The following is an 11942-nucleotide window of genomic DNA, read 5'->3' as shown; positions in this document are numbered from 1 at the left end:
GTTTCATATGCTGTTTAACCGTAAAGCTGTAAGTGTTAAAAATATTTCTTCTGGATTGGGTAGTTATTACAACTGTTATTAGTACCTAATTGATCAAAACATAAACACTGCATAAGCAGTACGTTTTATTGCCAACCTTATTTCCTAAATCAACCAGTGGGGCAGGGTTTTTGTCCCCTCAATGAATCTACATATTCACGGATAAATGATTACAATGTTATATAAATAAAACAGGTATCACCAGCATTCCCATTTTTGTTTTTGTTTTTTAAGGTTGAAAGAACCTAGTTTCCACAAAAAGTGGAAGACAACGTGAGTTTTAGTAAAGCTGTGTCCTTCGATTCTTTAAACTCCTTTCTCAGTGCTTGATAAAGATTACATTCAGGCTGGTGGTTCCCTCAGAGGGTGAAGGAGAAGGGCAAGTAGAGAGCATTCCAGAAGCAATGAGTCATGTTGCAGTGCTTAATCTAGGTAGCGGGAGCATAGGATTTTGTATTGTTTTTCACTTTAGACATATTTCACCTTAGACATACTTCGCAAGTAACCTTTTATATATACCCAGTACTTAATTCTAAAATCAGAGAAAAGAAATATCAAAAACATATGAAAGATAAGCAATATTTATCCTTTAATCAAGCTAAATAATTTGTGAGGTTTATGGGGCATCTTTTTAAAGAGATTATTTCGCTTCCTTTCCTACAATGCATTAATGCCTATCAGATGGTACAGGATTTCAGATTTGATAGGTTTCCTTTAGTGGAGACATTGTATCTTCCCTCCAGAGCTACTGCACAGACACCTGATGGGTATGCATTCATTTCTTACCAATGGCAAGGAGGACTAAGGGCAAGTGAGACGGTACCATCTTGAAGAGTGGTTGGGAGGGACTTCACTGATAATGTGCCTTTTGGTCAGAAGGAAATGATGGAGCAGAGCATGCAGATATCAGGGAGAAGGTATTATCACAGGAAACAGCATTTGCAAAGTTCCATTGTACAACATGGTGTGTGACCACGTGAGGAGACTTCCTATTTTGTTTTCATTCACCTGGAAGGAGTGATTTCTTGCCCACCCTACACATCTCTGCACAGTACCCTCTGCACCTCTCTAGGTACTCTGTCTCACACTCTAATTATTTATGTACACACCCATGCTCTGCAGTAAGCTCTGGAGTCCCCAGAAAGGGACAGAAATAAAGGCACAAGTCTCCAGGATGCTCACACTTAGTTTTTATTAGCCACAGTTTCCCACAGTTTTCTACCTCCTAGGAAATACACAGCTCACCAAGGGCACCCAGTCACCATTCTGTCCTGCTTGCATGGCTGACACTGTTGCTCACCTGGGGTAAGCAGATCTGCAAAACTGCCCAGGGCCTGGTAACCTCAGGTACAGAGAACCCCAGGGGAGGAAGAGCCAGAACTTAGAGCCCCTTTCTTCTCCACATGGGATAGGACACCCAAGACAAATGACCCATGCATCATGAAACAGAGGCAGGGCCCTGAGCTGCCCAAAAGGCCTGGGCACTTGGAGTTCCTGCTACCAGCCAGGCCACTGAACTGTTGCCTGCCCACCCTCCCACAGTGGCTAATCCCTAGCCTAGTTGTAAACATCTTTTCAGTGCTGCACACATAATGCAGTCGGATGCCTTCTGATTACTGGTCTCTGAGACCTTCAGCTGCTGAGGTGCAAGAATCAAGCATAGGCATGAAAGGCAAAGGGCTACCACAGCAGCATCGTTCTGCCTCCACCCTGGGCTACGCGCCTAGGAGACCTACGAGAGCTGTTCCAGACTGGGACATGAGGGGCCCTAGAGCAGGATGCCAGGGCTAGGAGTGGACTGCCCTGCTGATGGGTCGTTTTTCTGTGAAGAAGCTTTTCAACAGTAGCACCTGACTGAAGCTGACCACGAACAGGGCAATCGTCTCGCCGATGGACCAGTAAGAGACTCGGCTATTAAGGTCTTCCGCTCGGGCCCGGTCCTGGGCCTCCCGCAGCCGGTAATGCGTCTGGGAGTCAATCACCGTCTTCAGAGCCTCATGGATGGTCACGCAGGCGGACTCCATCTGGGCAGAAAGAGAAAAGCAGTCACGCTGCTAACCCATAGACATATGTGGGATCCAGCAAACAGCAAATGCTGTCGTCAGCATCCTAGGTGACATCCACTGAATGCTAACTATGAATCTATGCTAAGGGTTTTATGTGGTTTTATTTAATCCTCACAACAAGCCTAACTGAGGCTCAGAGAGGTTAAGTAACTTGCCCAGAGCCACACAGTTAGTATGTGGCTGAGTTAGAGTCTGAGTCCTGAGCTTATGCTTTCAAGCACTGCCCCATACTCTCTTATCCAGTCCTTACAATATCCCTGATAGGCATGGATCATTACCCTCACTGTTAATGAGGGCTTATCCCACATACAGATGAGGAAACTGAGGCTCCAAGAGGCTACACAAATTGCCCAAAGTCACACAACTAATAAACAGTGAAGTGTGAACTAGACCACAGTTGTGTTTGGACTCTGAATCCACTGCTCATGCTCATTCTATTATGTAATTGCAGCCTATAGTTTTACCTATAAACACAAACACGTGAAGACACATGCCTCATGTACGTAAGCACATGCACACACATGCAAAGACACATATATATAAACAGGCACCACATAGACACATATGCTTATGTGTAACACATACTACATCATAACTTTCTTTACCTGCAAAAATATTCAGTGTGGTAGGCAGAAGTCTGAAAATGTCCTTCCCACCACCACCAAGATCCCCTGCCCTAATTCCAGAAAGCTGTGAATATGATGAGCTGTCACCGCTGTGACTGCATCATGTTAATATGACACAGCTGACCTGAAGATGGGGAAGTTATCCAGGCCTGATCTAATCACAGACACCCTTAGACGCCAGGAGCTTTCTCCAGCTAGTTGCAGAAGAAGTCAAGACAGTTTCCAAGCATGAGAAGAATACAGTGTGCCACACTGGCTTTGAAGGTGGAGGTGACCACCTGCCAGGACCAGAAAAAGGCCTCCAGGAGCTGAGGGTACAACAGTCAGCAAGGAAATGGGGACCTCAGTCCTACAACCACAAAAAACTGAACTCCACCGACAACCTGAATGAGCATAAAAGCAGATCCTTCCCCAGAGCTTCCAGGTAGGAGCCCAACCTGCCACCACCTTGACATCAGCTTTGGGAGACTCCAAGCAAAGAAACTGGCCACCCTGCTCAGGCTCACACCGTACAGAGCTGTGCAGTAATAAGTGAGTATTGCATTAAGACACTACGTTTGTAGTAATTAGTTACTCAGCAACAGACAACTAACACATTATGCCTGTGGGAAAACACTGAGTTCTTATTCAGAGGCAGCCTCTAAAACACCATGTATCCAAGACCTAGAAAATTCTATCCTATCAGTGAGTTCTCAGGCTAGAGGAATTCACAAAGCATGCACCAGACACTCACTTCAGTTCCCAAACTCCAAAGGCAAACTATTTGTAAAGTACAGTACAATAAACTAGAAAAGACTAAGTCACTCTGTGACCTCCCTCCCCAACACCCTTGTTTCTCTCTCACATTAAACCACTTCCAGAAGACAAACAGGAAACCACTGCCAAACAGTGGTGCTACCCTTACTTGCCTCATTGGGTATCCTTAACTCTGGGCCACTCTAGGAGCTGAACTAGACTATGTAAGGAAGAACAAAAGCTTCCCTTCAGCCTCTGCATTACAGGGCAGCAGCTTCCATCTTTCTGGCAACAGGTCTACCTCCCAAAGCTATGGGACTCTCCTGCACACCGTGGCTGGCCCTCTCATCCTGGTCCATGTGTAAGAAGTGGTGAAATGTCACACGTAGAAAGGTGGCATGATCACTGTGTAGCAGATGGAACTGATAGTGTTAGACTGGGTACCAGCTCAAGGAGCAATATCAAGTGAAGAACAAGCCTATTTGTCCCCCAGTGAGTACCTCTGTCTCGTTTTCTCAGTGACATCCTCTATGCCCTATTATTTTGGGCTACATATCATCTTTCACAACTGGAGTGTAGTCGGCATTGGACTTCTTCACTTCCCCGCATTTGGTAGGTGGGCTATACCTGCAGACATTTGATATTGAAAAAGGGACAAATGATCCTAAGAAGGGTTCCAGACATCAGGAAGTTGACTCCAAAGGGAACTTCCAAAGCGAACTGGCTTCAAAGGCCAACCACCAGAAGAGAAAGCTCGGGTGCAGGTCTCTGCACTGGGGGCAATGGTCACATTTGTGGTTGCTCCTCCTAGCTCTCTGGGGAATGCTTCCAAAGCTCACTAGAGTATGTCAACTCTCACAGATGGAATAGAACACTAAACTGGGAAAGAAGTAGGAAAGAGGTAAATGTGGAGTCGGGCTTAACCTATGTGAACCCGTGTCAAAGCTAACTCAATATATGCCATTTCTAGAAGCCTCCCTAGTGCTCCCTGCCAGACACTACCTATATAGGCAGACGTGGTAATACAAATCTGTTTTGTATTTACATCACCCTGGTGATCCCTGGAAAATCACAAAGGATTGAAGGTGGGGCTGGGGGACTCAGGATAGATACTTGTAGGATGAAGTTACAAGGATTTCAAATCATGGCTGAGTTTTAATCGCTCACACTTCCACTAATTCCTTCATTCAAACATTTATTCAATGTTTATTTTTCTTCCAGGCACTGTGCTAGGCCCAAGGAATTAAGAATCAGAGCCAGACACAGTTCTGGGTCTCAGAAAGTTCACAAGTTAGAGAAAAAATTACTCAACTATAATGCAATATAAAAAAAGCCAACAACAGAAGGGTATGCAGAGTCGTGGGAATACCCAGGAGAAAGATGCTGAGCCTGCCAGAGAAGATGGAGTACCTGACATGGGACAAGACAAGCTGAGCCCTGATGGATGGGCAGGACGTCACCAGGCTGAGGATGAGAACACATCCCAGGCAGCAGAAGCACAAGCAAAGAACTATACAGGGCTTGGTCTGGGATCAGGGACTGACATGGTGATGGGGATGCATGGAGAAGCAGCTGTGGGAAGGTGGAAGCTCACAGTAAAGGGCCTTGAGGTCCAAGGCTTTACCATGTGGCTCTGTGAGCAGAAGATTGGCAAGATTGGAGTCCCACTTTACGAGAATCTGCCTCTGGCAGATATGATGCAGAAAGGGATGTGTGTGAACCAGTCTACAGGCAGGGAAACCACTTAGGTGGCTGCAATTCCACTGGGAAGAGAAGATGCGGGCCTCAATTAAGAAGGTCACCATGTCAGGGAAGAGTGGATTGGGAGGAAGTTGATGGCACTGAAATCACAGGACTTGATAACAAAGAAGATCATTCTTGAAATCAGCGAGAGGGATGGAGACACACATGTAAGTGTATACATGTGTGTATCATGGTCACAGCATATGTGTATATGTATGTGTGTGGCACACGGATATGTATTCATAGGTACACATATGCGTACACATTTGTATGTATAAATCCGCAGAGAACACTACGGAAGGGCTCATTTGATTTTCCAGGCTAGAATTCCATTCTCCAAGTTTGTTTGTCACAAACTCATTCAGAAACACTGGACTCACTTGACTGGGTGCTCCTTGGACTGCAGGCCTTGGCCTGGGAATTCAGCAGTACTGGTCAGCATCTCCAGCCTTCTCCCAGGACCCAGAATCACTGGAGAGGAAGGAGGAAGGGAAGAAGAAAAGATGGAGGACACAGAAATCACAGGTGCAGACACCAAGACAGAGGATAAGTCAGATATTTATGTGAAGCCATCTTCTCTGGCCGAGATCCAGTGACATAGGCCAGAAACCGGCACTAGGACTGCATGAAGAGGCCTCGGTGGCCTTTAAAGGAACAATCTCAGATCAGATCAGATGAGATCAGGTCAGTGACAGCAAAGGGACCAGTTCCAAGAGGGTAACGGAGCAATAGGTGATACTCTACAGCTTTCTTGGCAACTAACACCTGCAGACACCTTCAGGACCTTACACAGACCTGTGAGAGACCCCAGAGCAATATATCCCCGAGAATCACAGACACCTGGATGCTCACCCTCACCATAAAACATGCTACTTCCCCATCCACTGAGATCTTCCATTGGTGCTCGTCTAAATCCTCTTCAGCCTGTTACCACAACATTTCAGTTAGGAATCCCTCAGCCAGCTTCCCACCCAGCAGAAAACCAACAGAACCCCTCTGCTTCTGGGTCCTGTTTTCCCAGGCCACGATTCCTCAGCTCTCCTCCTGTGTGTGACTTTCCACCCTGCTAAGACCACCAGTCCTGGCTGGCTACTAGTGTCCTGGAGCCTCACAGGGATGATAGTTGCCACTTCATGGTGACACCCTGACCCATCCTACTTCTCGCACCATCCCTTTCCTCCATCTCCACACTGACACTCAATCCTGTCCCAGCCACCTGTGGATGCTGAGGTCTTCAGTCTATAACCACTGACAAATTCCTGCAGCCCTCACCTCATCAGGCCTCCCCTGACCCAAGTATCTGCTTCTTTAAATTCTTCAAGAACTCAGTGACAGGGAAGTAGAAGCTGGCCTCAGAGCACTTAGGAAAACCTTTAACCCTTCCTAGGCCACCAGGGAGGTAGCTCTTGGCCTTTGACCTCTGTCAGAAACCTTCAGCTCTGACCAGGATCTGCCCAGATTCTCAGGAAGCCTAGAAGCCCCTCGAGCTTGGCTTTCCTGAAGTCACATTCTCCTGGCCCAGGTCCTCTCTCCTAGGAGCCTGGTTTTCCTGAGCTCAGGCCTGAAACAAGTCCTTTGGGCCTGAATCCCTGGCCTGGGCCCTGGTCACTATGGAAACTGTTCTTTCACCTAATACTTACTTTTGTGCCAGAAACCATGGCCTCTGGCCCACCACTGCACTGCAAGAAGTCTGGGGAGAGGCGAGACAGCAGCTGCTGCGTAAAAGGGGACCCATGCGAAGCAAGATGAAAAGGGCTGGCGAGAAGAAAGTAAGTTACACTCCATAAATGTCACCTGCTCTCTTCATCGAGGAGGCCAAGCTTCTACCTTGTCAAGTTTAAGGTAAAGCTCTCCCAGTGAAGCCTTCTTGACTCCTGGAAGAATTCATCAGTGCCTCCTCAAGACCCCTGGCACTTCATACAGCTCTGACCACAGTGCCCCATGGCCAACTGGCTTGCAGGGCTGTGCTCCTTGCAGGGCGCCCAGCACAGGCACAGAGCCATCCACTGCCGGCACAGTGTGTAAACTGAGTGAATGTCGGCATAAAAGCAAGTACTCTCAAAGGCAGGCACAGATGGTTCAAGGAAGCAGGGTCAGAGAAGTGGAAGGAAACGGCTCTTTTGAGGCTAAGCATGAGCAAAGAAGAGGTTCTAAGATAGAAGAAAAGGGAAGCATAAATCACCCTTTCCTGCAACAAAATCAAACTACTGCTCAGGCTCCAGGAAAGAATGTCTCTATTGACCTAATTCATTAAAGCTTTTCCTACCAATCTGTTTTCTACTGGTTAAGGGGGAAGTTCTTCAGCTCAGCTTTTGGAGACTTACAGAATCTTCCGAATAGAGGCTGTTTCAATAGTGGCCAATAAAACTCTCATGAGTATTGGTTGCAAAAGATCTTACACACAATACACACCTTTGGCTGGATCTTCTAACAGCAGTCATGTTGCCAAGCTCAAAGCTCAAACCCAGTTTTGGACAATGGAACTTTCTGTGCATGGCCACTAGTCACCTGTGACTACTGAGAACCTGGAGTGTTGCTATGGTGCAGATGAGGAAGTGAATTTTTAATTTAATATCAATTAATTTAAATAGCCAAATTTAGACACTGGCTACTGTACTGAACAGTGCAGCTCTAGCCTCCAACTGCATAGGGAAGGTGGAAGACTGGGCAAATGAATCCACAGGCATTCATGAGTGTGTCCAGAGCCACAGAGGAACGGAGCCACCTTGGAGTGCAGCCCAGATCATCTGGCCTCCTTGAAAGTTCAAGACGCTGTGCTTTTGGTTCTGGCACACGTGCAGCTATCGATGGTTATTCCTGTCTTACAGGTTTCCCTGGGCCCTGACAGTCATTTGACAAGTGTTTGGTGAGCTTCTTCCTGTGCCCCACCTTATGCACTGAAGCACTGAGGACACAAAAGTAAAACATTCAGGGTCCTAGCCCTCAGGAAGCCAGCCTGCATATGAAAGGGAAGGAGGAGCTTAAATAGCAGAAGGGAAGACGGATTAAGGAGGCTGGGATAATAGAATAATGAACCTTGACAGCCAAGGGTGACAGACATGACTATCCCCCCAAAATGTCACAGTTTCTCCTCTATAGTGTAGAGCTGTTGCTAAGGCTCTACTTGCCAGCCTTCCTTTCATCCAGGTTTGCCACATGACTAAGTTCTCACCCATGGGGCATGAGCAGGTGATATGATTCCCACTGGGCATGGGCTTTTAAGAAGTAGATGGACTTTTCTCATTTTCTCCTCCTTTGGCAGCTACAGGCAGAAGACCCTGAAGCCCTAAGGGAAGACAGAAAGATGACAAGAAAGAATGAGCCTGGATTCCTGAGTCACATCATGGAGGAAAGCTCCCCACCAACCTTTTCTAGATTATGCGTGAGAATAAACTTCTATTCTGTTAAGCCATTGATGTTTGGCATTTATTTTGTAACAGTACCTTGTGTTACTTTAATACATCACACAAAGTAGGACTTTGGTCTTCATGATACAGGCACATCATATAAGCAGAGACACATGACACAGGTACTTCAAAAGTGGTACTGTGCAAAATACTGAGCGGGAATGAAAGAGTAGAGACAGGAATATCAGAAGAAAGTACTGCAGGGATCTGGTTAGAGAGTGGAAAGGAAGATTGAAAGAAGAGGATGGCATTCTTTAGGACTAGGTGTGAAGAAAGAGGCAAAACCAACCCTGAGACTTCCAGACTGGGAGCTGGATGGATGATGACTCCGACCACCAGCCTAGACAGAGGTCAATGAGGAGGAACGTGCCAGGGGGTTCAGCAGCCCCAAACTGCCAATGTTCACTCACCTGGGTGAGAGCTGTGACCCTGTTCCCCATGTCTGGGAGAATGGGAGGCTCATCGCCCACTTGAAAGTCAAAGTAGACGGTCTTGTGAGAGAAGGTAGAAAACTCATTACTGAAGCAAAACTGATAAACGCCCTTGACCTCGGCCCGGTATGTGAAGCTGTCGTACTGCTTCTTGGTTTCTCTGTAGATGGTGTTCCCCTGGGGGTCCTCCACATAGCAGTCAACATCGTAGTGGCCTCCAGTGATGACCTGACAACCATAAGAAGTTTGCTGTTATCAAAGGGGCAATCACCACTTACCAAATGCCAACCAGACATTGTGATCAGACTCTACAAACATTTCTGTCATTTCATCTTCAAAACTTTCTAAGGCAGGTGCTATGCCACTTCTCACTTTACTGAGGCTGAGCAAGGTTAAATAAATTGGCTGTGGTCACACTGCTTGAAAGTGAAAGGGCTAAGATTTGAATCTGTGCCTGTCTGACTCCAAAGATTGTTCTGCAGGGGTTCAATGAGCCTAATCGTTTCCATTTTACAGAAGAAGAAACTGAGGCTCCAAGGTTAAGTAACTGCCTAAGGTTACACAAGATAAAGTAGAGCTGAGATCTGACCTGAGAGCTTTTGGTTCCAGTGCCCAAACGCTTACCTACTGCACTATTCTGAAGCATGAATAAGCATACCCCAGGATAACTGCTCTTCATGAGATGGTGCTGATAAGGCTTCCAGAAATCAAGAGCAAGATGAGGAGGGATATCCAAGAAACTATTCCAATGCAGCTAGATGCCACTGATTCTTTCTTTGTTCAATACTTAACACAAGACACGCAGCAAATCACTGCTTTAGGGCACTGCCGCTCATTAGCCATGTGACCCTAAACAAGTTACTTTACTCTCTGAGGACATGTCTTTATCCATGAAGTAGGATTCAATAAGTTATCATACCTAAAGTGCTTAGCACAGTGTCCAACATAAAGCAAGTGCCCAAAAAGTGCCAGCCAATTACTGGACAATTGTCAGACTGCAAACTAACCCCCTGGGGGAGCAGTGGAGATGTGGGATCTGATTTGAGGCCACCCTAGAGCATGCATGCTGCACCTCCTGCTTCTCCCTTCCAATAACAGACAGATGCTCCCGCTCCCCCAGCAAGGGTCATTCTTGGCTTGCTGAATGTGTCTAGTACCTATTAACAATATATTATAACTGATTGAATGCAAGAAAAATATTGATCAAGGCATTCATGGAATTTCTGAGTGTCAGCGGTGGAAGAGTCTTTGGGAATCATTTAGTTCTAACTCTCCTTGTAACATAAGAAAAATAAGACCCACATAAGGCAAAATCTCACAAGTAGGCAATGGCTATAACCAAGATCCATCAAAGGACACGGTCAATGGCCTCCATCTGCTTCCAAATTTAAATGGCCTCTTTGTCCAGACAAAAGTTACTAGTCCTGCTCAGCAAGCTTTGCGTAAAGCAGTGAGCATCCTGTTGCTGAGTGTGTTTAAACCCAGGCTGGACACACTTTGACAAGGGATTTCTGCCCTGGCAGTGAACAGATGACATCTAAGGTCTCTGCAACCACACAATTATCATTCTTTTTGTCAATGCATCTAGGTTGCCCATGTTAATCCAGTCACAATTTGCATGTTGTCCACACAGATGTGAAAGTGGACAAATCAGTGACTGAGACTGCCACATATAAGTTGTCTCCAAGCGCAAGCTTCCTTCAGTACCTTTAAGCACAGAGGAACTGGTCAAATAGCTTGCCCCATTCCTGCTGCCCGTGGCACCTCATTTCTGAAGTGCCTGTCAGCATGCGTCCACAAGCAGAGAGCTGTCTGAGTATGATGCCCACTTGGCCCCCAACCCTAGACCTGCTCACTAAATACCGGGGGCAGACTACTCACTCAAGACCTTCTCCTGTCACCTGTGGGCCACGGGTTCTCTCAAAGGAGACGGGAGTACAGGAACTGAGCTTTTCTAAGCCATATGGCAAGAGCCAAGTCATGCAGCCACACCACTCCTTGTAAACACCGCCAGGCCTCAATGGCTGCAGTAATCCCTCCTTTCCAAAGCGCACACTCTCACTTCTGCTGCCCTCACCTTACCCGAACTGTAAACGCCGGAGAGGGGAGGAATAAAATAAAACTATGAACCCACTTCCTCTCGCTGCCATTTTTCAGTACTCGAAGGCGCAACGCAGTCCAAAAGACTGGGGTTAGAGAGCCTCTGTCCAGCCGATCAAAGCTGGCGTTCCTTAGTGTCTCGGGCGCCTGCGGAGATCTCTCTGGCCAGTTCTCCAGGCTGCGGGACCCGCCTTGGCGTCCCCATCCCGGGTTCGCACCAGCAGCGCTATCTCCTCGCTGGCCAGGCTCGTCTCGGGTGGGCCCTAATGATCCAAAACCTTCCTCCACACGGGGAAGTCAACTGGTGTCCGGGGACTCCCACCCCATGCACCCTCCCTACAGCCTTTGTGGCTAATTCGAGCGCCTCCAGTCAGGGGCGCGCCAGTGTCCAGCTGAGACGTGGGAGTGGAGGGAGAAGGGAGCGCTGCCGGGCGCCCGGCCTCACCTGGTAATCCAGGGAGAACTTCACGCCCTGCTCCACCTCCTCGTGGAAGCACTGCTTAGCGTTGTCCGGCAGCTCGAAGGTGAGCTCGGCCCCTCTGGGCTGCTCGGCCCGGAGCAGGAGCAGGAACAGCAGCAGGAGCAGCACGGAGGCGGAACGTGGGGCTGCGCTGCCCATGATGCTCTCGGTCCCGTCCCGAGGGCCGCGGCTCGGGGGCTGCGCCCCTCGCGGCTGGGGCGGCGGCTGTGGAGCCCTAAGAGTATGTAAGGGGATAGACGTGGCGCTGGCCGAGCTCCGCGCTTCCGGGAGGGCAGGCGGCACAGTGCGCAGCCGCGCGCTCAGAGTGGGCCAGG

General features: G+C 47.9%; 1 protein-coding gene across 1 annotated transcript; it reads right to left on the bottom strand.

The window, feature by feature from the left end:
- Positions 1-1207: 1207 nt before the first annotated feature.
- On the bottom strand, positions 1208-11942 carry TMED3 (transmembrane p24 trafficking protein 3). Its single transcript, XM_010377307.2, has 3 exons — positions 11593-11942; positions 9027-9275; positions 1208-2063 (listed from the first exon to the last, which is right to left on the bottom strand). Exons 1-3 carry the CDS (start codon positions 11764-11766, stop codon positions 1827-1829), a joined length of 660 nt encoding a protein of 219 aa, XP_010375609.1. The 5' UTR covers positions 11767-11942; the 3' UTR covers positions 1208-1826.

Source organism: Rhinopithecus roxellana, chromosome 5 (genome assembly GCF_007565055.1).
Source record: "Rhinopithecus roxellana isolate Shanxi Qingling chromosome 5, ASM756505v1, whole genome shotgun sequence".
In the NCBI taxonomy this organism is placed as follows: domain Eukaryota; kingdom Metazoa; phylum Chordata; class Mammalia; order Primates; family Cercopithecidae; genus Rhinopithecus; species Rhinopithecus roxellana.
This window is presented reverse-complemented; position numbering and strand designations above follow the sequence as displayed.